General features: G+C 47.6%; 1 protein-coding gene across 2 annotated transcripts in view; it reads right to left on the minus strand.

Annotated features, from left to right (window-relative positions):
- capzb (capping actin protein of muscle Z-line subunit beta) overlaps window positions 1-27,827 on the minus strand; it is a 117,580-nt gene that overhangs the window by 19,593 nt on the left and 70,160 nt on the right. For both annotated transcript variants that reach the window (XM_038821525.1, XM_038821524.1), the window contains exons 3-5: window positions 21,989-22,102; window positions 6,905-7,046; window positions 3,902-4,018 (exon numbers count right to left, since the gene is read on the minus strand). In XM_038821525.1, coding sequence (XP_038677453.1) covers window positions 3,902-4,018; window positions 6,905-7,046; window positions 21,989-22,102 — 373 coding nt within the window. The remainder of the gene's footprint in view (window positions 1-3,901; window positions 4,019-6,904; window positions 7,047-21,988; window positions 22,103-27,827) is intronic.

Consider the following 27,827-nt stretch of genomic DNA (forward strand, 5'->3'; position numbering starts at 1 on the left):
TGCCCCACATCATCTACCACTCTACTAAAGGGTGACTCCAGTCTCCCTAGGATGAAACCTAGTAAATCTTAAATCAGACATATTGGTGTCGGATAAAAAGCTATGTCACAGTGCTATCCCCATACATCACTACATGAGCACCGTTCACAGCTTCCATAGGTAATCTGAAAGGCAATCTTGACACATTTTACATATCAATAACATAGCGTCATGTGCAGTGAATTGAAAGCAGCAGTTAAGGTGTTTAAGTGGACAATATGTTAGTTAATCCTTACACAGTTGACAGCAAGCAGCACAAAACATCTATCTTCCCTGAACAGTGTTTTTATTGGCAAGATCCACAGCTCAGCAGTAATTATGATTCTTGGCTTTATTCTTTGAGAAATGTAACTGTTTATGCTTCACTTCTATCAAATATTTACAATACATAAGGTTTCACTGACATTTTTAAAATGTTATAATTTAACTCTTCAAGATTCAAAATTGTTTAATGTAGTTTTATACTTGAGATGTTATTCTCAGATATTAAACAGAAAGTATGGAATGCTTATATATCTTTTAAGATGGAATTTATTGAGCATTAAAATCCCATTTTCCAATACAACACACATTAATTACCTTTCTGTTCTCTCTGATTCCAGTCAGAATGCATTAATAAATTCTCACAAGTAAACGTAACTATACTCGATCAACATCATCCATGTTCTTCCAAAACGCAGCCAGCCATTCAACAAATCACGGTTTTATTGTAAATCTTATGAATTAACCTTTCAAAGCACTTGAGAGCTGCACTTTTCTCCCAAATGTCCCCCAATATGGGTTACACTATTCCTTTTAATCTGCTCTGCAACATGTCCGCAAATGTCTGGTGCTCGATCTTGCCTTCATGCAACATCACATTCCTTTGTACCTTCCTTGATGTCAATCAACATGCCGACCATTACTGACAAATTGAAAAAGCAAATCGAGCTGTCCTGTTTCTTGAACTATGTGGGTGGAGGCAGCCATTTTGCAAAGTAACCTACTCTGAACCATGAAACTGCTGAGATTACCGTAAATCTGGATGACACACATTCAGCCTTTTGGGAAGAATTTGAGAAATGTTTAAAGTTTCATGTTTCACTTTTCAGACTGCAGAACAAAAACCTGACAATAGAATAGCTGTACAAGATTCACTTTAGTCTATATTTTCCAATACTATTCAGACAGTGATGAAGTTTCATCCCCAAAACCAACAGGCCTTCTAACGGCACAGATGAACATAAAAACTGTGGAGCACCTCATTACAAATTACACAGATTATATGGAATTTAACAAACACATCAAATGTAACACATTTAACTACAAAAATATTTGCATTAACAAAGCAAAAAACTATTTTAAACGGGTGCAGGAAATAAGTTGATACGGCTAAGTTGATATGACCAAGCAGGCCAGCGCAGACCAAGCAGGCCAGCAGCGCGGTTCGATTCCCGTAACAGCCTCCCCGAACAGGCGCCGAATGTGGCGACTAGGGGCTTTTCACAGTAACTTAATTGAAGTCTACTCGTGACAATAAGCAATTTTCATTTCATAATAAATAAAAGCAAATTACTGCGGATGCTGGAATCTGAAACGAAAGGGAAAATGCTGGAAAATCTCAGCAAGTCTGGCAGCATCTGTAGGGAGAGAAAAGAGCTAATGTTTTGAGTCTGATGACTCTTTGTCAAAGCTCTGACAAAGAGTCTTTGCTCTTTTCTCTCCCTACAGATGCTGCCAGACTTGCTGAGATTTTCCAGCATTTTCCCTTTCGAAGTTGATATGGCTCTTTTTTAATAAAACGCTCAGCATCCTTGGCTTTATAAATACAGTAGAAAGTTTGTAAAAATTACTGGTTTGACCTCAGCTGGAGCACTATGTCCAATTCTGGGCAGCATACTTTAAGAGGGATGTCAAGTGGATTTACTAGAACAGTGCCAGAGATGAAGGACTTCAGCTATGGGAGATGAGAATAGCGGGGATCATTCTTAGAGCAGAGAAGGTGATGGGGAGATTTAATAGAGGTACTAAAAATATAGGTACCCATGAAGGCCATTGATAGAATAGATGAGGAGAAAGTGCTTCTGTTGGCTGGAAGGTCAGTAACTAAATGACACAAATTTAAGATAATTGGCTGAAGAAAAATAGTTTTCTTTTCTCCAGTGAGTTATAATTTGGAATGCATTGCCTGAAACTGTCAACAGGGAGATTATACTTGAAAAGGGAAATAGCGCAGGGCAATGAAAAAAAATGTGGGGAGTGGGATTAACTGAGATCATGTTCAAAGAATTGGAACAAGCACACATGCCAAATTGCTGTATGGGGATAAATGGCAAAGGAATCCAATTTCTGGACTGAATGAATTCCTGGATCTAACTGTTTGTTAGGTTTGCCCTAAAAAGCATCTGTTTATTATGATCTGAAAGCACTGGAGTGTAAACTGAAACGTGTACGAGAACATAACATACATATGAGCAATAACATTTTTCTTTTCATCCTGCCGTTGCATTTCTGGTCTTTGCCAATCAATTGGCCACGAGAAGATACACAAGAGCAGCCTGGAGTGATGCCTGGCAATTCCACTTCCAAGTAAGCATTGATTTCCCATCTATGCTTTCCCCAGTTGCACACAAATTCAGGACTTTATGAACAAATCACAGACCTGAACCCAAACCCATACTTGGATATGCTGCTTTCCATTACCTACCTCCATGTACAATACTCTACTGTCTTTCTCAAATTGGCTATAAATGGAGCCATAAGGTGAAAATGGCTGATTGCACGGGTATGAAAACACAAATGACTATTTACAGTATTGGACAATCGATCATTTGACCTCAATGCCATTAACTACCATCACAATCTATAATCCCACAAAGTTCATTCACCGTGTGGTCTCAGTCACAAATTTGGCGGATTCCCTAGGATTATAACCTTTATATGCTGCCAATTATGTTCAAACTCAAATCCTTTTTCATTTAGTCCAGTGCATGTAAAAATATAATGAGCACTGTGCTATCAGTTTGTGAACACTAACAATCATTCCAAGGTTGCATTGGAAGCAGCTCCTCTTATATAGTTAAAAAATTGACTCTACAATTGAAAAATGTGCTCAGAAAATTGTCAAAGTAAATTTCAGATATACAGTACCGACAGACAAGCATTTCAACCCAATTTAATGTGCATCCACATTTTACATATCATTGCTCGCACAAATGAACCAATATAGTTTAACAGCAAATCTACTCAAAACCCACTAAAGATAGTTGAGTAACTTTAATTCAATGAGGTAGGGTATCACTATAATCACCGAATATAGCGATCACTGAAATAGTCTGTCCGTATATCTTTATCTACATCAATCTGCTTGTATCAGTATATGTTAACACCACATGATACAGTATTCAGCCCAGAAGATGCAACTTTGGGTGAACTGTTTCCATTCCATTTATGGGCATAAAAGAATGTGTTCAATCGTTAAGCTAACAGATGTTATTCCTTCAGCCAGTCTCTGGAGGTACATTAAGTGCCAAACATCTCTCCCAATAAGCATACTGTCAATAGTAGACAAGGGGCAGAAACCAACCATTTAAACAGACCCTGCAGTCACAGCTAACTGAACAGAACAACATATAATTTGTGGTTTTTTTTTTAAATCCCCCCCCCCCCAACTCTTGCTTTAACTCTCACCTATCTGAGCAATTCTTCACCAAAACAACTGCAGCACAGAAACTGATAGAGGCTCCCGTATCTAATTTCTGTTGTCCAAACCCCTTGTAAAAAAAAAAGGTTAAAGTAACTTTTACCAGTGGAGAAGGGAGGGTAAAATCTTGATCTTGACAAGCATGAACCCATCAGGCAGAAGCACACTATAATACTGTACCTGTCTGGTCAGACTGCCGCCGAGGTTCATAGTGCCAGAGCCGGCCTTGTTTGTCTGTAGCCAAAGCATAACTGTGGAGGTCAGCTTGTAGTGAGCAGTACGTCCACTTGATTTCTCCTAAAGATAGTTTAATGAAAATTATCCATCACAAACCCAATAGTTTTTTTTCCATATACAGACTGCACTTTTGTTTGGGAAGATTGTTTGAACATGGAATGTTTGGCGATAGGAAATAATTGAGATGCAGACAACTGCATGAGGGAAGAATGGATAAGCAATTGAAACTGAACAAACACAGGTTATGGCAGAGAGCAGGGCACTAGGATTATTTTTGGTTTGTTCGAAAAAAAGAGTGACACATGCTTTGTGAAACTACATGCTACGGAAGTTAGAATTAGATAACAAGCTCTTTCTCGGGGTAAAAATTAAATCCAGACAAGAGTGAGTATTTTGTGGTGTCTTGGCCGGGGGTGGGGGCAAGGGTGAGGGGGGCTGCCATTCCGTAGGGCAGGGACTCACTTTAAATACCTGGGGGTGCAGGTTGCTCGGGACTGGGGGGGGGGGGGGGGGGGGGGGGGCTCCGTAGGTACAACATTTCTAGCTTGGTGGGGAGAGTGAAAGCTGATCTGGCGAGGTGGGATGGTCTCTCTCTGTCACTGGCTGGTTGGGTACAGGCGGTTAAAATGGACGTGTTGCCACGATTTCTGTTTATTTTCCCAATGCCTGCCGATTTTCCTGCCAAAATGAGAGATTGAAGGAATGATTACCTGCGCCCCTTTAAAATAGTTTTTAGCTTTGTTTATGCAAATATATGAGGAGGGAAGGTGGCCAAAGTTAGAAAGGTGCTGCTACAGTGGGGCAGGCAGGCAGGGGTTTGGGTTGTCTGAACCCGATGTATTATTATTACTGGGCGGCGAATGTGAAGAAGGTACGGAGGTGGGCCAGAGGGGTTGATTCCCAGTGGGTCAGAAAGGAGGAGAGTTTGTGTAGGGGGTTGGAATTGAAGGCGCTAGCAACAGCGCCGCTCCCGATGGCCCCGGGAAAATACTCAGGGAGCCCGGTGATAATAGACTCATTGAGAAATTGGAGGCAGTTTCAGCAACACTTTGGGTTGGGGGCAGGGTCAAGGGAAATGCCGATTCAGGGGAACCACAGATTTCAGCCAAGGAAGTGGGACGGTAATTTTCGGAAATGGGATGAGAAGACACTAAAAGATTTGTTTCTTGGGGGTTGATTTGCAGGATTGAAGGAGCTGGGAGCAAAGTATGGGCTGGAGCAGGGAGAAATATTTAGATACATGCAGGTTCGAGACTTTGCCAGAAAGGAGATAGAGTTTCCTGGTGGAGCCGGCCTCCACATTGCTGGAGGAGGTGCTGACGACAGGGGAACTGGAGAAGGGGGTAGTGTCATCGGTTTATGGGGCTATTTTGGAAGAGGAGAAGACAGCACTGGAAGGGATCAAAGCAAAGTGGGAGGAAGAGTTGGGAGAGGGTTTAGAGGAGGGGCTCTGGTGTGAGTTGTTCCGGAGAGTGAACGCCTCCACCTCATGCGCGAGGTTGGGGCTGATACAACTGAAGGTGGTATATAGAGCACACCTCAGGAGGGCGAGGATGAGCCAGTTCTTCACCTCGTTGATTGCCCAAAGGCAATTGTTAGGGTGGAGAGCAACCTCTCCACCCTGTGTCCTGGCGTGGCGGGGGACCTGTTGGAATTCTTGACTCTTGAGGTTAAGTTTGAACTGAGGTGAAGGTTGGAGGGGTTCTACAATTCATGGGCATTATTCATTATGTACTTTCAAGAATTGGATAACATTGAACATTAGGTGGGGGGGGGGGGGGACCTGTATGTGTTAATGGTGACTATGGGTGATTCCTGATTCCTTTTTATTGTTTGTTTATGTTAACATGCGGGCAGTTGTTTGGGGGTTGGTGGGAGGATGGGATTGTTGTTATTGATATGGGGATTGACATTGCATTTGTCACTGATTATTGTTGGTGGGTGTAAATTTGGGAGAAAATGCGAAAAAGGAGAATAAAAATATTTTAAAAAGAAAAGAGTTAGATAACAAGCTACCTACCAGTCAACACAATTTTAAAATCAAAACTTTCAACTGCATAGCAATCTCGAGTTCTCAGAATACAATGAGTTATCTTAAAGGGGGCCTGTAGCATAGTGGTATTGTTACTGGACTAACCAGTAAACAAGAGGCCTGGGTTAATGATCTGGAGATAAGAGATCAAATCCCACCTCAGCAGCTGGGGAATTTAAATACAGTTAATTTTTTAAAATCTGGAATTAAATGATCATGAAATCTACTGAACTGTTGGAAAAATCCACCTGGTTCATTCCTTCACGGAAAGAAATCTGTCACCCGTACTCAGTCTGGCCTATATGTGGCTCCACTCAATTGCAGGCAATTCACAAGCATCTGCTCAAGGGCAATTGCAGATGAGCAATAAATGCTTGTGTTGTCAGGGAAGGCTTTAGAGAGGGTGAAGAGATTTACCAGGATGTTGCCTGGCATGGAGGGCATTTCCTATGAGGAGAGGTTGAATAAACTCGGTATGTTCTCACTGGAACGAAGGAGGTTGAGGGGTGACCTGATAGATGTCTACAAAATTATGAGGGACATAGACAGAGTGGATAGTCAGAGACTTTTGCCCAGGGTACAGGGGTCAATTACTAGGCGGCATAAGTTTAGAGGAGAGATAAGAGGCAAGTTTTTTGTTTTGTTTTTTTACACAGAGGGTAGTGGGTGCCTGGAACTTGCTGCTGGAGGAGGTGGTGGTGGAAGCAGGAACGATAGTGACTTTTAAGGGGCATCTTGACAAATACATGAATAGGATGGGAATAGAGGTATACGGAACCTAGAAGTGCAGAAGATTTTAGTTTAGTCGGGCAGCATGGTCAGCGCGGGATTGGATGGCTGAAGGGCCTCTTCCTGTGTTGTACTTTTCTTTGTTCTTTAAACTTAGCTTCCTCTTAATTTCCTTAAGGATGTACCTGAACTTCCACCACATGTATCGAGTCCCAGCAGCCTTTGATCTTTTTTGATCCATCGCCAGCTTTTTTGATGAGTATCACACCAGCAAAACCGTGGTCTAAGTCCCAGAGGTAGACAGATGAAACCCCTCCTTCAAAATATCTGTCAGTCACAGGGAAATGCAAGTTAGTAGAATAATAATAATAATTGCTTATTGTCACAAGTAGGCTTCAATGAAGTTACTGTGAAAAAGCCCCTAGTCGCCACATTCCAGCGCCTGTTCGGAGAGGCTGGTACGGGAATTGAACCCGCGGCGCTGCTGGCCTTGTTCTGCATTACAAGCCCACTGTGCTGAACCAGCCCCTAGGGCTGCCTCGAGAACACATTGTTACAATTCTGAACACCTAGTATTCTCAGCCCAAGTTTGATACATAAAAGGCACCCAACTACTTAAGCATAAAGCTTCCATGTTATATACCATTCACCATAATCCAATGACAGTCATTTCCAGGGGATACTTTTTTACACAAAGATTTCACCAGCAGTTTTAGAAACTTAATCACATTTCTGCAATAAAACAAATAAATGCTAACATATATTACATAACATTGTATTTCTCGCTTTCAGTGGTATCCTTCACATTTGAAACATTGTGATAATTTCCAATAATCTTTTGAATAAAAAAGTCTCCAAGAATCAAGTTTTCAAATTTACTTTTTAAATGATGCAGAAGATGGCAAAAGTATTTTTGTCTCTTATGAATTACTTGGTGAATTTCTTTGTTGGGTGACTGCATGATCAAGAAGAAAATCAGGTAACACCATCTTTTCCTGAGGCTTACACAGAACAAAAAAAGGCAATTCTAAAGGAATAAAGTATACGGAAATCATCGCCTTTCTATGTTCACAGTGGTTTAATAAGCATCAATTGGATCATGCCTGCAATTACACAATGCTCTTTGCTCTTAGTTAGGGACATGTCTCACAGATCATTCCAAGCATTTGGAAGAGCTCAACGGGTTGAGCTATTCCATTCCATTACACGCATCTCATCGGGCTAATTAGATTTGTGTTTAAATAAATGTTGTTTTGAGTCCTAGAATATCCAACCACCAAAAATAAGTTATTAGGAATACTTGCTTTTAGTTTCCATTTCTCGAGATAATTTTCAAAGAAATTTGGAAATGTATTGTGGTGATCATGCAACCAGAAAGCAGTCAGAGTCTATCAGGAGTATTAACCTAATCGGAGTACTGACTGCTTTTCAAGAGTCGATTTTATGTTGAGAGTTGGTGCAATAGAAAACTCTGTGCTAGTTTGACATTTTGAAGAGAACAGAAAAGTTTATATTTAGTGCGAGATACTATTTGTACTGAGTACTGTTTATTTCCCTGCCTAATGTTACATAAATATGTCTTACTTTGCATACAGATCTGCAGTCAGATTGAGTGCATATTCTCCACCTTGTGCAGAATAAGAGGTGATGTGATATATTTCAGTAAGTGGCTGGGGTTCATGATTCATAAAGCACACTCCAGTTTATAGGAAATGTCTACTCTTTATGGGAGTACACTAATCGAAAGGAGATTATCCATTGGAAAATCCAAAAATATAACAGATTAATAGTAATGTCCACAGTTTTAACTTGTTGATATGTGCACAATAAGTAATGTGTTTTGGACAGGCATCTAATATAATGGATGCAAAATATGGGGTAAACGTCATTAAGTGAGAAGCATTGGCAATTTAAGAATGTTAAACTACTGTGCATCAAAATGATGGTGGAAGTGAACAGCAGGTTCTGAATAACAATGGGATCAACAACAATAACGGATCAATGTGGCACTTGAAATACAAATGCAAAGTGCTCAAATTTAATTTTAAAAACAAATCTACTAAATATGGCAAGTTATTTGTGAATTTCTGAATATGAAAACCTAGAAATGCATGGTCTCTGCCTTTGCACAGTAAAAACCTAGCTAGTTCTTGAAAAAAGCTTTAAGCTACTGACCAATTTTATATCTCATGATATATTTTGAATTCTCCCTCTGTGGACCTGAACAGAACCAGAATGTGAAGACTAGGGGCTTTTCACAATAACTTCATTGCAGTGTTAATGTAAGCCTACTTGTGACAATAAAAATTATTATTATTAGAACAAAACAGCCGCAGTAAACAGGACTCTGCTGAGAAATATGAAAGTGTGGAACTAATCAGCTAAGTCTACAAAAGGTTGCAAAAAACAGCATCACTCATAAGCCACTGATAAAACACAATGGCCCGTAATCTCTTTTCGGGTCCCCGAAAGTCACTGGACCGCTGCACATGCGCTGCGTGACAACCCGGAAACGCGTGGCATTCGAACCCCCAGCCCGCTTTTTATTTTACAAGCTTGAATGATGCGCTGTGCTGGATCTGTTACATTAAAAATCCTTGGTTATCTTGCCCGATGTTAGGTAAGTTTTTACACCTTTTTATTTGTACTTTTATTTCTGGGTCCAGAGTCATTGAGCAGAGAGGAAACATCGGGAGCCATTTGTTTGGTGGTTAATGCTTTATATTATTGTTGTTTAGCGTTTATAGATATGTTTAAAATGCTAATAAAATTAAAGGAAGATATATATATCTTTTTTAAACTTTGGCACTAGATGCTATTGTATTAAAGGAACTATAATGGATAGAGTGCAGTGATCACTCGCTAACGGGTATGATTGTTCACTTAAGGTACTGCATGTTACTGATCACGGGTTCTGACAGTCTTTGTGTGGTTGATGAGCCCGATCCTAGAGCAGCATCTTCAATCACTCACTTGGCAGGAGTTTCAAAAAGGTAGGATCGGTCCTTGGATGCTAGGTCATGGGTATTCCTTTCTCAGGCTCTTTCTTCGGGCCTCCTCTTGCCATTTGGTGTTCTCAAAGAATTGTGTCCCTTCAATCAGGAGGTTCCTCCAAGTAGGTCTCTTCTGAGCAAAGGTCTCCCAGGCATTGACATCTATGTTCTATTTCTTGAGGTAAGCGTTCAAGGTGACTTTGAAGAGCTTTATTTGTCTTCCTTGTTTTAGGGATCCTTCCTTGAGCTAGGTGAAAAAGAATTGCTTTGGCAGTCAGGACTCTGACATCCTAAACATATGGGTGACCCAGCGGAGTTGGTTTCGGGGGATCATGGCCTCGATACTGCCATTAGTGACTTCTTCAAGGACACTAATGTTAGCATACCTGTCCTCCCAGCTGATTCAGAGCTAAAGTACATTTGAATGTTGCAATGTATTTTAAACTGGGTTGTTTAAGAGTCTCCCTGATGTAATGTTCATCCTTACAAGCCTGAGCGATTTATTTCAAATGCTTTAACAAAGTTTAATGCATAAGTTGACATATGAAAGCCTCCTGTAAGCTAATGTGAACTATCACTCTGACAGGTATTGCAGAATCCAGTGCAGATTCAAAATCTGTAGTCATGCTTCACCTCCGCTGGGGCATCACGCTTATAGCTTTGCTTCTTAAAGTCCCTGAACTTCTTTTGAGGCATTGAGGTGCAGGCAGGGATCATGAGAGAAGAGCCAGGTATCATCTCCGCCAGGTGACGCAAGGGGGATTTAAGATCATCTGGCAGCTGTTGCTTTCAGACATTCCGCTTGCAAAAATAACAATTGATATATCAAACCCTCCCCCTCTTCACTTCCGTCCCCTTTAAAAATAGACAGAACCGTTGTGCTTATATAGAAACATATTTTATTGACCAATGTTTTAAAGTGAGAAAATGTATTTTATTGCAAAAAAATTTGTAGTAGTTTTATGTAATTTTTCAGGTCATAAAGTTAAACATGAAGTTAAATATTTTTAAAAATAAATTTAGATTACCCAATTCTGTTTTTTTCCAATTAAGGGGCAATTTAGCATGACCAATCCACCAGCTTGCACATCCCTGGGTTTTGGGGGTGAGACCCACGCAGATTTGGGGAGAATGTGCAAACTCTATGCAGACAGTGATCCGGGGCTGGGACCGAACCTGGGTCCTCAGCGCTGTGGACATTAAGTTAAATATGTTAACTGGTTTCAAAATTTTGTATTTATGACATTACTTTTGTTAATAAATGTTTTGCATTAAACTTTACAAGCTTCTACAAATGTCTTACTGAAATATCTGAACACAATATTTAATTGTGAGATAATTATAAATAAGATAAATTGAAGTAAACCAGGCTGGTTAGCACTGCTGCCTCACAACATCAGCAGCCTGTTTTCAATTCGGACCTTGGGTCAACAGTGTGGTGTTTGTACCCGTTCTTGGACCCACAGAAGAGAAGCATAGAATACCTACAGTACAGGAAGAGGCCATTCGGCCCATCACATCTGCACCAACCCTCTGAAAGAGCACCCTACCTAGCCCCACTCCCCTGCCCTATCACTGAAACCTCACCTGTACATCCCTGGACACTATGGGGCAATTTAGCTTGGCCAATCCACCTAACCTGCACATCATTGAACTGTGGGAGGAAACCGGTGCACCCCGGAGGAAATCCACACAGACATGGTGAGAAAGTGGAAACTCCACACGGACAGTCGTCCAGGGCCAGAACTAAACCCGGGTCCCTTGCGTTGAAGGTAGCAATGCTAACTACTGTGCTGCCGCCATTTCCTCCGGGTGCTCCGGTTTCCTCCCACAGTCCAAAGATGTGCAGGTTAGATGGATTGGCCATGCTAAATTGCCCTTTAGTGTGCTAAAATGTGCAGGTTAGGTGAGGTTATGGGGTTACAGTGGGGGTTTGGGCTTGGGTAAGGTGCTCATTCTGCACTGCAGTGATTCTACCATCCCATAAACACAAGTCAAAAAGTATCAGATGTTACAAGGACAGTGACAGCAAAAATCCCTGGGGCACTTCTAAAACCCTAAAACATACAAACACTTAACCATGCCTCATGTAAAGTAATATAATAATGGTATAGATTTAAATAGTTGCACAGATTTTTAAAAATAACCAAATCTATGTTCACATAAATGACATAAAAACTTTAATCATAAAAGAAAAATAAAAATAAAAAATTACTTTAAAAGAATCAATAACAACAGCAATGGCTGTATCAAAGAAAGAACAAAAAGAAATGTTTTGAAAAACTTTTGCATACCTTTAAAAAACTTGTTAAATAAGTTGCCTGTTGTCTTCAAAATATATCTGCAGTTTAAATGCCTGCCCTCAATGGGCACTCCCAAACTGGCCCCGTCATAAGGGGAAAGAGGTTGCACTCCTCCTGCGCCGCGCTGAGCCTACACAGATTGTCACGCTGGAGGCCGGAAGCAGCGCAACAAGGTTCACATGATATCCGAGCACAGGTAAGTGTGCATTTTCCATTTCAGAATCGGCAGCCCATGGCTTTCTGCCACTAGCAGGAGATTACGGGCAAATGTATTGCAAATGTTTTGACTCAAGAGCACCTTACGGTCATCTGTTTGGGACAATGGAATGCACCTTAGTGTCTCTGGCTTAAGGATTCATTACAATGATCTGAGGTGGTAGCCATGATGTATAGATGCCAGCGTTGGATTAGGGTGTGCACAGCAGGAAGTCTTACAACACCAGGTTAAAGTCCAACAGGTTTGTTTGGAATCACTAGCTTTCGGAGCGCAACTCCTTCATCGGGTGAATGTCCTTCACTCACTTCTGTTGGACTTTAACCTGGTGTTGTAAGACTTCTTACAATGATCTGAGAGCCATGCATTTGGGGTGAAGATGCACGAGATACATGTACATGCATATGTACAATTAACTCTATGTTCACCTTCATGCCATACACCATCATGGCTGGAATACCTATCAATACTCTTTATTGGTGCTTGGTCAAAATCTTGAACCTCTCTACCCAAAAGCACTGTGGAAGTACTGTCATCAGACAGACTGCAGCATTTCAAGATGGAAGCTCACCACCAACTTCTCAATGGCAACTAGGGATAGGCAACGAATGTTGACCTCACCAGCAATGCCCATATCCCCCCAAAAAGTTAAAGAATATAATGATATATACATAAGCCTCTCTCTTACAGACATACCCAAATTATTGTACATCAGTTAGAAAATATTAGCATTTAAAAAAATAATTTTTATTATTGTCACAAGTAGGCTTACATTAACACTGCAATGAAGTTACTGTGAAAAGTCGCGAGTCGCACACATTCCGGCGCCTGTTCGGGTACATGGAGGCAGGCAAGTGGTGCAGACTGGTTGACAATACTTCAGTATGAGTCCATTCCTAAATTAATCAACTAATTAGCCTGCTATAAAGTAATTAATTTATTTTTTAATATTTCATTTTATACAACAATTGCCTGGTGAATTAGCCAAGGAATGAATGCAGCATCACAGAGAGATGGAAAAATCTGTTATACATTAAACTCTAGGAAGAATACTGGCAGGATACAGCACATCTTAAATGTATAATATTCTATAACATAATAGTGGTGCTTGTCAAATGCCAGATTTTGCAGAAAACCCCTTCCAAAAAAAATGAACTCAGATACAAAAAAATCTACCCGAGGCAGAGCAATTTTCAGTTTTTATATATAAGCCTTGTTCCTTGTAAAATATGCAAACTATACCTTAGATGACAGAAAGTCTGTTCTTACTTTGCAACCCCTTCTGCTGACAAATCAGTTTAGGTTTGAATCAAATACCCCCTGGGTCGCAATCTATACTTCAATTGCTGGTTTTGTTTGAAGATAGTTTGCTCGCAACTGGACATTGAGTGACTGCAGAAAACTTTCTACGTGTTTGCTTGACTCATAGCACACACAGCTGAAGGTTGCACATTCATGCCCCACTACAGGACACAAACTGTTGTATTGCCCAGAGCTGTTGTTTTTTGGATGAGATTTTAAATCAAAGGATCCCATCTTTCACAAGTGGGGCCGTTTGCTTATTGTTCAGCGCTCAGCTCCAGTCACAACTCTTCTGATGACGCGGTGGTACATGAAAACCTACAGCAGAATGTTGACAGATTCCAGTGATGGGTTAACATTTTTACCATCAATGCTAGTTTCCATTAAGAAAAAGCCCCGTCACCAGCCCTAAACAGCATCATCACATAATCGCCCACCATCAACATTTTGGGTATTATGACTGACCAAAAATTTCTCTGGACCAGCTATATCAACATATTGGTTTACAGGAGCAGGCCAGAGGTTATGTACCTTGCATTGAACGGCTGAACCCTCAAAGGACATCTATCATTTGTAAATCTCAAGTCAGGAGTCACAAGGATATTCATTATTTAGCTGCAAGAATGGACCCACAACATCCAAGATGCTTGACACTATTTATGACAAAGCAATCTACTGTAAGTGTCCCTATCCTGATGAACTGCATATCTTTACCACCAGTGCATTCTAGCTTAGTATATACTACCTACTAGATACAAAGCAGAAAGTCGTCAATATCCCTTCAATAGCATTTCAGACTCCTTTGGTTTCTACCAACAACTAGAGTAGCAATGTTACAGAAACACTATTGTATGGATCCTCTTGTTTAAACCTGGTTTCCCCTGTGCATTCCCTTTATTTTCTGTTATTTTGGCTTTTATAACTTTTATATCTGGAACGATTACTGAAACCCCCTGGCAAGTTGTGCTCTTTGGTCTTGCCTCAGGAAACCCCCAGTGAGATGTGCTGCTCGGTTTGGCCTCAATGGTGACATGTTTTGATGGACTTGGCTGGCATCCCATAAGCTGTTTGAAATCCCTCGGACTGAGCTAACAAACAATGCTGATTGGGGTTGTCCTTTCCAGAATGTTCTGCACAGACAGGCAGACCTCATTCTGAGCAAAGTTTTGTTTTGGACAGAGCTGAAGGCGGCTTTGAATTTTCTCTCTCCCTGAAAGGGGGGATAAATTTCTCTCTACAATCAGATTGACCTTCAAAGAAGTTGGGTTATGGGTATAGGGTAGATACGTGGGTTTGAGTAGGGTGATCATTGCTCGGCACAACATCGAGGGCCAACGGGCCTGTTCTGTGCTGTACTGTTCTATGTCTATGTTCCAAATAAAGTTTTTTTGTGTTTCACTGACAAATCTGGTGCCTGTAAATCATTTGAGCAGTCAAGGGTCAAAGATCTCAGAAACTATATGCAAATTATTGGTTAATTCACTTGTGTTGGGACTCTGGGGCCTATGCGGCAGGAAGTGACCATGCACTAGCCCAGGGTGTCATAACACTATCATCTTCAACTAAGTCACACCCCAGCTCAAGTTGTAAGTATACCATCAGCTCTTCATTGTCATTGCGGGGAACAGAGAGAAGTAGATCCTTGGAAAATAGGCAACAGATTTAGATAAAGGATCTGGATCTGCGCAGGCTGGGAGGGCCAATGGGCCTGTTCCTGTGCTGTAATTTTCTTTGTTCGTAGATCAAATGGATCAAAATTTTGCAGTCCCCGACCTAGCAATATTGTGAGAGTCCTATCACCACAATGATTGCAGTGGTTTCAAGGATGATGGTGGTCGGTATTCCAAAAGCAAATAAAGAAAACATGATTTCAACTTTCATTGCAAAACAAATGAAAGAGGATGGGAACAACTCAATTTGCAACAATCAGTGGAACAAAAAGCCAACCATATTTTCCTGTTTCTTGCTCCACTGCTGAGATAATTCTTAGTATCCTTTTATTCCAAACAAGTGACATTTGGACAGTTATACATATTGTTTGCAAAAACAGAGGGGCAGGATCATTCTTCAACTGATAGGAACTCACTTGAACTGTGTGGAGACACAACTTGTCACAGATGCATGCAACGTGGCATTCAACTTTACAATTTAGTAGAAACTCCGGACACCATTAAGAAAAAAAATCCACCATTAAGCAGCCACAATCTGAAGTCAACCTAATTCCTGGAAATAATTCCAAGGTAACATCACTGATTATTACACACTAAACTGAAGACAAGTTTAGGGGAGGCAGTGGCATAGTGATATTATCACTGGACTAGCAATCCAGAGACCCAGAGCCATGCTCTGAGGACATGGGTTCAAATCCCACTAGGGCAGATGGCGGAATTTGAATTCAATAAAAAAAATCTGGAATTAAAAGTCTAATGACCACTATGGAACCACTATTGATTGTTGTAAAAACTCATCTGTTTCACTAATGTCCTTTTGGGGAAGGAAATCTGTCTTCCTTAACTGGTCTGGCCTACATGTGACTCCGGATCCACAGCAATGTAGTTGATTCTTTTTTTAAAAAATAATTTTTATTAAGATTTTCACAAAATATAAACAAAACAATATTAACCAAACAACCATAGTAACAACCAATGAACAAAAACCAAACCCCCCCACCCAGCAACTACAAAAAGAAAAAGAAAACAACAAAAAGGAGAGAGATAACACCCGCCACATCCAACAAACCCCTGTACACAATTTTCCCTCCCACCGAACCAAACCCCCCCCCCCCCCCCCCCCGCAGCTGCCGGCCTATTTCCCTACCGTTCCGCCAGGAAGTCCAGGAAAGGCTGCCACCGCCTAAAGAACCCTTGCACCGACCCTCTCAGGGCGAATTTCACCCTCCCCAACTTAATGAACCCCGACATGCCATTGATCCAGGCCTCCATGCTTGGGGGCCTCGCATCCTTCCACTGAAGCAAAGTCCTACGCCGGGCAACTAGGGACGCAAAGGCCAGAACACCGGCCTCTTTCGCCTCCTGCACTCCCGGCTCCGCTGCTACCCCAAATATCGCGAGTCCCCAGCCTGGCTCAACCCTGGATCCTACCACCCTCGACACTGTGCTTGCTACTCCCTTCCAAAAGTCCCCCAATGCTGGGCATGCCCAGAACATATGGGCATGGTTCGCTGGGCTCCCTGAGCACCTAGTACACCTATCCTCGCCCCCAAAGAACCTGCTCATCCTCATCCCGGTCATATGAGCCCTATGCAGCACTTTGAACTGTATGAGGCTAAGCCTCGCACAAGAAGAGGAGGAGTTCACCCTTTCCAGGGCATCCGCACACATCCCCATCTCAATCTCCTCACCCAGCTCCTCTTCCTCTTTACCCTTCAGCTCCTCCACCGAGGCCTCATCCACCTCCTGCATAACATGGTACACGTCCAAAATCTTCCCTCCTCCAACCCACACCCCGGAGAGCACCCTGTCCCGAACCCCCCACGGGGGCAACACAGGGAACCCTGCCACTTGCCGCCTGGCAAACGCCCTAACCTGCATGTACCTAAACATGTTCCCCAGGGGGAGCCCAAACTTCCCCTCCAACTCACCCAGGCTCGCAAACCTCCCATCTACAAACAGGTCCCTCAACCTCCTTATACCTGCCCTGTGCCAGCTAAGAAACCCCCCATCGACGCTCCCCGGGACAAACCGGTGATTCCCCCGTATCGGGGACTCCATCGAGCCCCCCACCTCCCCCCTCTGCCGTCTCCATTGCCCCCACATTTTCAGGGTAGCCACCACCACCGGACTCGTAGTATACCTCGTTGGAGGGAGCGGCTACGGCGCCGTTACCAGCGCCTCCAGGCTCGTATTCACACAGGACGCCATCTCCATCCTCTTCCATGCTGCCCCCTCCCCGTCCATTACCCACTTACGCACCATTGCTGCGTTGGCAGCCCAGTAATACCCACACAGGTTGGGCAGCGCCAGCCCCCCCCAATCCCTGCCCCGCTCCAAAAACACCCTTCTCACCCTCGGGGTCACCTGTGCCCATACAAACCCCGTGATGCTCCTGTTCACCCTCCTAAAAAAGGCCTTCGGGATAAGGATGGGGAGGCACTGGAACAGGAACAAAAACCTCGGGAGCACCGTCATCTTGACGGACTGCACCCTACCCGCCAACGACAGCGGTAACATATCCCACCTTTTAAACTCCTCCTCCATCTGCTCCACCAACCTTGTGAGGTTGAGCTTGTGCAGGGCCCCCCAGCTCCCCGCCACCTGGACCCCTAGGTACCTGAAGCTCTTCCCTGCCTGCTTCAATGGGAGCCTACCAATCCCCTCCTCTTGATCCCCCGGATGTACCACAAACACCTCACTCTTACCCAGGTTGAGCTTATACCCAGAAAAACCCCCAAATTTGCTGAGAATCCTCATCACCTCCGGCATTCCACCCCACCGGGTCCGCCACATACAACAACAGGTCGTCCGCATAAAGCGACACTCGATGCTCCTCCCCACCCCGCACCACGCCCCTCCAGTTCCCCGACTCCCTCAGCGCCATGGCCAGGGGCTCAATTGCCAACGCAAAGAGCAAGGGGGACAGGGGACACCCCTGTCTCGTCCCCCCCGTGCAGCCGAAAGTACTCCAACCTCCTCCTATTCGTGGCTACACTTGCCATCGGGGCCTCATAGAGCAGCCTCACCCAACGGACAAATCCCTCCCCAAACCCAAACCTTTCCAACACCTCCCACAGATACCCCACTCAACCCTATCAAAGGCCTTCTCCGCGTCTAATGCCACCACTATCTCCGCCTCCCCTTCCACAGCCAGCATCATAATGACATTCAGAAGCCTTCGTATGTTGGTATTCAACTGCCTTCCCTTTACAAACCCCGTCTGGTCCACGTGAATGACCCCCGGCACACAATCCTCTATCCTTGTAGCTAAGATCTTCGCTAACAGCTTGGCGTCTACATTTAGCAGCGAGATCGGCCTATATGACTCACACTGCAGGGGGTCCTTGTCCCGCTTAAGGATCAAGGAAACCAGCGCCCGTGACATAGTTGTGGGCCCCTCCCTTGCCTCGTTAAAGGTCCGAACCAACAGGGGGCCCAACAGGTCCGCATACATTTTATAAAACTCGGCCGGAAACCCATCCAGCCCCGGCGCCTTCCCCGACTGCATACTGCCAATCCCAGTGACCAGCTCCTCCAGCTCAATCGGCACCCCCAGTCCCTCCACCAGCCCCGCCTCCACCTTCAGAAATCTCAGCTTGTCCAAGAAGCGCCCCATTCCCCCCCCCCCCCCACCGGGGGTTCAGATCGGTACAATACCCCATAAAAGTCGCTAAATACTCCATTAACGTCTACCCCTCTCCACACCACCTTCCCATCTCTATCCTTCACTCCCCCAATCTCCCTGGCCGCGTCTCGCTTTCGGAGCTGGTGCGCCAGCATCCTACTCGCCTTCTCCCCGTATTCATACACCGCTCCCTGTACTTTCCTCCACTGAGCTTTCGCCTTTCTGGTGGTCAATAGATCGAACCTGGCCTGAAGGCTACGCCGCTCCCCCAGCAATCCCTCCTCCGGAGCCTCCGCATATCTCCTGTCCACCCTCACCATCTCCCCCACTCTCTGCTCTCCCCTCTCCCTATGGGTTCGGATGGAAATCAACTCCCCTCTAATCACCGCCTTCAATGCCTCCCAGACCTTCCCCACTCGGACCTCCCCGTTATCGTTGGCCTCAAGGTACCTCTCTATACACCCCCGAACCCTCCCTCCCGCCCACCTCCTCGTCTGCCAGCAGTCCCACCTCCAAGCGCCAGAGCGGGCGCTGGTCCCTCTCCTCCCCCAGCCCGAGGTCCACCCAGTGCGGGGCATGATCCGAAATGGCTATGGCAGAGTATTCAGCATCCTCCACCTTCGAAACCAGCCCCCTGCTCAGGACAAAAGAAAATCGATCCTGGAATAGGCCTTATGCACGTGGGAGAAAAACGAGTACTCCCTGGCCCTTGGCCTCGCAAATCTCCAGGGATCCACCCCTCCCATCTGATCCATAAACCCCCTCAACACCTTAGCCGCCGCCGGCCTCCTACCCGTCCGGGATTTGGATCGATCCGATGGGGGATCCAGGACCGTCTTGAAGTCCCCCCCCCCATGATCAGGCCCCCCGCCTCCAGATCCGGTATGCGGCCCAATATGCGCCGCATAAACCCCACATCGTCCCAGTTCGGGGCATAGACATTCACCAGCACCACCCGCTCCCCCTGCAGCTTACCACTCACCATCACATATCTCCCACCACTGTCAGCCACCACATTTGATGCCTCAAACGACACCCTCTTTCCCACCAGGATCGCCACCCCCCCCGATTCTTCGCATCCAGCCCTGAATGAAATACTTGGCCCACCCATCCCTTCCTCAGTCGAACCTGGCCCGCCACCTTCAGGTGCGTCTCCTGGAGCATGGCCACATCCGCCTTCAGCCCCTTCAAATGCGTAAACACCCGGGCCAGCTTGACCGGCCCATTCAGCCCCCCTCAAGTTCCAAGTTATCAGCTGGATCAGAGGGCTCCCTGCCCCCTCTCCTGACGGCTAGCCATAACCCATCCCCTGCCCGCCACTGGCCAGCGCCCCCCGCTCGGCCTGTTCCCCAAGGCGGCAACTCTCCCAGCACCCCCTGCATACTCCAGCTCCTTCCTGGCCATTTCAGCAGCAACCCGGTACCCCCCCCCCCCCCCCCCCCCACCCAGGCTAGGACCCCTCCTAGTCGCGACCCCCCCTCCATCGCACTCCCGTGAGCCAGCTAACTTCTGCTGACCCCGGCGACTCCCGCCACACCTCCGACCCCTCCCCACGTGGGACTACTCCTCCTCCTCCTCAGTGCCCATCAGCAGCCACCCCCCCCCCCCCCCGCTCTTGCGCGGGAAAATAAAAACAAGCAAAGGCCCGCGCTTCTCAGCCCCGACCCCGATCACCCCGCAGCGCGGGAAACAATAGGAAAGCCCGCGCTTTTGCCCTGCCCAACCCTGCCTCCTCTAGGGCAGCTCCCATTGCCGGTCCCCACCACCAGCTCCCCACACTCCCAGTTTACCTCCCTGCCCGAACCCGTCACCAGACCCATACAAAAAGACATCGCCCCACCCACCCTGAAGCCAACACACATCCTTCATGAAACAGAGAACCCACCCTCCAAAAAAATAGACACAGTTACACTTACGTACAAAACTCCCATCCCTGACCCTCAGTTTGAGTCCAATTTCTCGGCCTGCACAAAGGCCCACGCCTCCTTCGGGGACTCGAAGTAATGGTGACGGTCCTTGTAGGTGACCCACAGACGCGCTGGCTGCAACATGCCAAACTTCACACTCTGTCTGTGGAGCACCGCCTTCGTCCGGTTGTACCCGGCCCTCCGCTTAGCCACCTCCACACTCCAGTCCTGGTAGATCCGCACCACCGTGTTCTCCCACTTGCTGCTCCGCTCCTTCTTGGCCCACCGAAGCACGCACTCCCGGTCAACGAACCGGTGGAACCGCACCAGCGCCGCCCGCGGTGGCTCATTCGGCTTGGGCCTCCTGGCCAGTATTCTGTGGGCCCCCTCCAGGGGCCCCTGGAAGGACCCAGCTCCCATCAGCGAGTTCAACAAAACGACCACATAGGCCGCCAGGTCCGACCCCTCCAGCCCCTCCGTGAGGCCCAGGATCCGTAAATCTTTCTGCCTCGACCGGTTCTCCATCTCCTCGAACCGCTCCTGCCACTTTTCATGGAGCGCATCATGCATTTCCACCTTCCCCGCGAGGGCCGCGGCCTCATCCTCTCTTTCGGAGGCTTGCTGCTGCAGCTCCCGGATTGCGGCCCCCTGGGCTGTCCGAGTCTCCAGTAGCTTCCCGGTGGTAGTCTTCAGCGACTCCAGCAGCTCCTGAAAGCAGCGCTGAAGAGTCTCCTGCTGCTCCTGCGCCCACTGCCTCCACTCCTCGAGGGCTCCGCCGGCTGCCATTTTGTTTTCCTTCCCCCGCTTTTCCAGAGGCGCTACCACCGCTTTTCTGCTCGCCCCACTCCTGGTCCGGCCAGGATCTACTGCAGACCCCTTCCAACGTCGGGAATCGTCGAACAAGCACCGCTGGGGGCCCTAAAAAGAGCCCAAAAGTCCGTTTCTAGCAGGAGCTGCCGAACGTGCGGCTTAGCTCCGCAGAGCCGCAACCGGAAGTCCCCAATGTGGTTGATTCTTAAATGCCCTCGGGGATGGGTAACAAATGCTGGCTCGGCCAGCAACGCCCACATCCCATGAACGAATAAAAGAAACATTAAATAGGTGTGCCAAATTATGCTTTGTTCCAAGATGAGATAGTAAAACACCATGAGATTTTAATCAAATGTTTGCAATGGACAAATTGTAAATGGTTAAATTCAGATTAAAAGTAGCGCAGAAAACATTACAAAACCTAACTGGATATCAGACTTACAGGTCTCGGTACTGATCAAATGCTTTGTTGGCTTCAACTTCCAGTTTCCGCAAACGAGCTGATGGCATAGCACCATCTTCCAGATGAGGATCATATTTATTACTCCAAGGCGATCTACGAAAGAAAGAAGCACAGTAATCAGAAACAGTGGACATTACAAAGACTCCTGCGAGCACTTCAATTTACTTCAGAAAAAAAGCTGTGTACTACCATTACAAGGGGACATAAATTTAAGATAAATGGTGGAAGATATAGAGGGGATGTCAGAGGTAGGTTCTTTACCCAGAGAGTAGTGGGGGCATGGAATGCACTGCCTGTGGTAGTAGTTGAGTCGGAAAATTTATGGACCTTCAAACGGCTATTGGATAGGTACTTGGATTAGGGTAGAATAAGGGAGTGTAGGTTAACTTCTTAAGGGCAGCACGGTAGCATTGTGGATAGCACAATTGCTTCACAGCTCCAGGGTCCCAAGTTCGATTTCGACTTGGGTCACTGTCTGTGTGGAGTCTGCACATCCTCCCCGTGACTGCGTGGGTTTCCTCCGGGTGCTCCGGTTTCCTCCCACAGTCCAAAGATGTGCAGGTTGGGTGGATTGGCCATGACAAATTGTCCAAAATTCTATGATTAACCTAGGACAAAAGTTCGGCGCAACATCGTGGGCCGAAGGGCCTGTTCTGTGCTGTATTTCTCTATCTCTATCTCTATCCTACAAATCTACAAATATACAATTGTTTGCTTGCAAAAACAAGTTTTGGAGCAGGCTGTTTAGTTTCATAGCTATCTACTATTAGGACAGAAGGGGATGGGTGGAAGTTTGACTAACAATTGCATTTTGATAACTCCAAAATCTTATCTGTGTCATCTGTAACTGCAAGCGCAACTGTATAACAATAATAATCTTTATGGTCACAAGTACGCTTACATTAAATGAAGTTACTGTGAAAAGCCCCTAGTTGCCACGTTCCGGCGCCTGTTTAGGTACTCAGAGGGAGAATTCAAAATGTCCAATTCACCTAACAGCACATCTTTTGGGACTTGCGGGAGGAAACCAGAGCACCCGGAGGAAAACCACGCAGACTCAAAGAACGTACAGACTCCACACAGACAGTGACCCATGCCGGGAATCGAACCTGGGACCCTGGAGCTGTGAAGCAACAGTGCTACCCATTGTGCTACCGTGCTGCCCACACCAGGAGTAGCGTGATCAGGATCAACCCTTTATAAGTGTTTTAGGGCCTGTTTCCTCCTCATGTTAATAGATAAACCTGGAGACTTCCGGTTGCGGTGATGCGGAGCTAAGCCGCACGTTCGGTACCTCCTGCTATTTTTGGTCTTTTAGGCTCTTTTAAGGGCCCGCAGTGGTGCTGGTTGGACTTTTCCCCTGGTGGGAACACATCCACTGTGCTTATCTGCCGGTGGATGGACTGGACCAGGAGCGGAGCTGTCAAAAAATCGGCTTTGGAGCAGAGAAAGGTGCGAGGCAGGAATAACAAGATGGCGGCGGGCGGGGAACCGGCAGCATGGCAGCAGTGGGCGCAGGAGCAGCTCCATCACTGCTTCAGAGAGCTGAAGGCTGAGATCCTGGAACCGTTTAAGGCCTCGCTGGACAAGCTCATGGCGACTCAGGGTGCGGAGATCCGAGAGCTACAGCAAAAGGCCTCGGAGAGCGAGGACAAACTCCTGGGCCTGGCAGTGAAGGTGGAGTCGCACAAGGCGCTTCACAAGAAATGGCTGGCAAGGATGGAGGAGATGGAGAACCGCTCCCGTCGGAAGAACCTGCGGATTGTGGGCCTCCCGGAGGGGCTGGAAGGTTCGGATTTGGGGGCCTACGTGGTTGTGATGCTGAACTTGTTAATGGGCGCGCGGTCGTTCCAAGGACCCTTGGAGCTGGAGGGGGCCCATCGAGTGCTGTTGAGGAAGCCCAGGCCGAATGAGCCGCATGGGGCAGTGCTGGTCCGCTTTCACCGCTTCGTTGACCGTGAGTGCGTGCTGAGATGGGCGAAGAAGGAAAGGAGCAGCAGGTGGGAGAACGCAGAGATCAGAATATATCAGGACTGGAGCGCGGAGGTGGCGAAGAAAAGGGCTGGTTTCAATCGGGCGAAGGTAGTGCTTCACAGGAAGGCGGTGAAGTATGGCCTGCTACAGCCGGCTCGCCTCTGGGTCACGTACAAGGACCGCCAGCTCTAGTTTGATTCTCCGGAGGAGGCCTGGACCTTTGTCCAGGCAGAGAAGTTGGGCTCGAACTGAGGGGCTAGGGAATGATGTACATAGTCCGGAGGCTCTGTCCTCCTTGGTATCCTTTCGTTTTTATTGGCTGTGTTTGATGCTCCCTTTTTGCTGTTCTGCTTTTTCGCTTTTTGGGGCTGTTATTTATTTATTTGGGTACCTTTTCATTTTTTCACTGTTGGAGGGTTGGGGAGCTGTTCGCGGTCCCGCTGGGTCATGTGCCCGTCTTTTTCCCGCGTGTTGGGTCGGGGGGGGCAGGGTTTGGGATGGCTTTCTTCCCGCGCTGGAGTAGTGGGCGGGGCCGGCACTGGGAGGGGGGAATGGTGGTTGTGTTGCATCGGGGGGGGGGGTCGTCGTCGTGATGGCGGGAGCAGCCGGGGTCAGCAGGTGTCGGCTGACTTACGGAAGTACAATGGTAGGGGTTACGCAGCTAGGGGGGGCCCAGCTTGGGGGGGGGGGGGGGGGGGGGGGGGGGGGGGGGAGTACTGGGTTGCTGCTGCAGGGGCCGTAGGGGAACGGCTGGTGAAGGGGGGGTCTGCCACCGTGGGGAACAGGCCTGGGGGGGTTCTCCAGGCACGTGGTGAGCCAAGGGAGAACTATGGCTGACCGGCACAGAGGGAGGGGGAAGACCCTCCAGATTCGGTTGGTCACATGGAACATGAGGGGGTTGAATGGACCGGTGAAGCGGTCCCGGGTCTTGGCGCACCTGAAGGGGCTGGGAGCAGACGTGGCTATGCTCCAGGAGACGCACCTTAAGGTGGCGGATCACGTGAGGCTGAGTGGGGCAGGTGTTTCACTCGGGGCTAAATGCGAAGAATCGAGGGGTGGCGATCTTGGTTGGCAAGAGCTTGTTATTTGTTGCGTTGAGTGTAATGGCGGACAGTGCAGGTAGATACGTAATGGTGAGTGGTAGACTTCAGGGGGAGCGAGCGGTTCTGGTCAATGGGACGATGCGGGCTTCATGCGGCGAATGTTGAGCCGGATCCCGGACCTGGAGACGGGGATTTGATCTTGGGAGGGGACTTTAATACCGTGTTGAGGTCTAGGACAGGTAAGAGGCCGGCGGCGGCCTTGGTGCCGAGAGGTTCATGGGTCAGATGGGAGGGGTATACCCTTGGAGGTTTTTGAAGCCGGGGGTAGGGAGTTCCTTTTTCTCCCAAGTCCACAAGGCTTATTCCCGGATTCACTTTTTTGTTCTCAGCAGGGCGCTAATCCCGAGAGTGGTGGGGGCAGAGTATTCGGCGATAGCCATATCGGACCATGCTCCGCATTCGGTGGACCTGGAGCTGGGGGAGGGAAAGGATCAGCGCCCGCTGTGGAGGTTAGATGTGGGGCTTCTGGCAGAGGAGGAAGTATCTGGGCGGGTCCGTAGGGGTATAGAGGGGTATTTGGAAGCCAACGATAACGGGGAGGTGCAAGTTGGGGTGGTTTGGGAAGCGCTGAAGGCAGTGGTTAGAGGGGAGCTGATATCCATTCGGGCCCACAGGGAGAGGGGGGAAGAGGGTTGAGAGGGAGAGGCTGATGGAAGAAATGGTAAGGGTGGACAGGAGGTATGCGGATGTCCCGGAGGAGGGGCTTTTGAGGAAGCGTCGCAGTCTCCAAGCAGAGTTTGATATACTGACCATCCGGAAGGCGGATGCGCAGTGGAGGGGGGTGCAGGGGGCGGTATAGGAGTATGGGGAGAAGGCAAGTCGGATGCTGGCCCATCAGCTCCGGAAGCGGGAGGCAGCGAGAGAGATAGGCGGAGTCACAGATGCAGGAGGGAACTTGGTGCAAAGTGGCAGGGACATTAATGGGGTGTTCAGATCCTTTTACGAGGGGTTGTACCGGGCGGTGCCCCCTAGGGAGGTGGGCGGGATGGACCGCTTTCTGGATAAGCTGGAGTTCCCAAGAGTAGAGGATGAGCGGGTGGAAGGTCTGGGGACCCAAGTAGAGTTGGAGGAGCTGATGGAGGCGCTGGGGAGCATGCAGACAGGGAAAGCACTGGGAACTGATGGGTTCCCGGTGGAGTTTTATAAGAAGTTTTCAGATCTGCTGGGCCCGCTGCTTGTGAGGACCATGAATGAGGCGAGGGAAGGGGGGGGTCTCTGCCCCCGACGATGTCTAGAGCAATAATCTCACTGATCCTGAAGCGGGATAAGGACCGCCTCCAGTGTGGGCCTTACAGGCCGATTTCGCTCCTCAACGTGGACGCAAAGTTGTTAGCTAAGGTACTGTCCAGCAGGGTGGAAGATGTGGTCCCGATGGTTATCTATGAGGACCAAACGGGGTTTGTGAAGGGGAGGCAGCTAAATGTCAATGTACGGCAGCTTCTTAATGTTATGATGATGGCGTCAGCGGCTGGGGAGGCGGAAATAGTAGCATTGATGGATGCGGAGAAAGCTTTTGACAGGGTGGAGTGGAGCTGCCTGTGGGAAGTGCTGAGGAGGTTTGGGTTTGGTGAGGGATTAATCAGCTGGGTGAGGTTGCTGTATAGCTCCCCGGCAGCGAGTGTGGTGATGAATGGGAGGTCAGAGGACTTTCGGCTTTCCCGGGGGACGAGGCAGGGGTGCCCCTAGTCTTTCCTGCTCTTCGCGTTAGCGATTGAGCCCTTGGCCATGGCGCTGAGGGATTCGAAGAACTGGGGGGGGGGGGGGGGGGGGGGGGGGGGGCTGTTTGTGCTGCACCTGGGGGACCAGGTGAGGGAGATAGGAGAGCTCCCGTTGAAGAGGGCGGAGAGGAGCTTTAGATACCTTGGGGTCCAGATAGCTAGGAGCTGGGGGCCCTGCACAGGCTAAACTTTTTGAGACTGGTGGAACAGACGGAGGAGGAGTTCAGGAGGTGGGACGCGCTGCCACTCTCTTTGGCGGGTAGGGTCCAGTCAGTTAAGATGACGGTGCTCCCGAGGTTTTTGTTTCTTTTCCAGTGCTTCCCCATATTGATTCCGAAAGTTTTTTTTAAAGAGGGTTAATAAGAGTATTCTGGGGTTCGTGCAGGCCCGGAAGACCCCGAGAGTGAGGAGGGTATTCCTGGAGCGAGGAAGGGAGCTAGGCGGCTTGGCGTTGCCCAACTTGTGTGGGTATTACTGGGCTGCGAACATGGCAATGATTCGCAAGTGGGTGTTGGAGGGGGAGGGTGCCGCATGGAAGAGGTTGGAGGTGGCGTCCTGTGTGGGTACAAGTTTGGAGGCATTGGTGACGGCCCCACTCCCACTGGCAAGGTATTCTAAGAGTCCGGTAGTGGTGGCGTCCCTCAACATTTGGGGGCAGTGGAGGCAGCATGGGGGGGGGTAGTGAAGGCCTCAGTGTGGGCCCCGATACGGGGCAATCACTGGTTTGCACCAGGGAGAATAGATGGTGGGTTTTTGAGTTGGCATAGGGCAGGCATCAGGCGGATGGGGAATCTTTTCCTCGATGGGAAGTTTGCGACTTTAGAGGAGTTGGAGGGGAAGTGGGGCCTCCCCCCGGGAATGCTTTCAGGTATATGCAGATTAGGGCGTTTATTAAGCGGCAGGTGGTGGAGTTCCCGCTGCTACCGCCTAGAGGGGTGCAGGATAGGGTGCTCTCGGGGATGTGGGTCGGTGAGGGTAGGATCTCGGCAATTTATCAGATAATGCAGGAAGAGGAGGCAGCGT

The sequence above is a fragment of the Scyliorhinus canicula genome, chromosome 16 (genome assembly GCF_902713615.1).
Source record: "Scyliorhinus canicula chromosome 16, sScyCan1.1, whole genome shotgun sequence".
Classification (NCBI taxonomy): domain Eukaryota; kingdom Metazoa; phylum Chordata; class Chondrichthyes; order Carcharhiniformes; family Scyliorhinidae; genus Scyliorhinus; species Scyliorhinus canicula.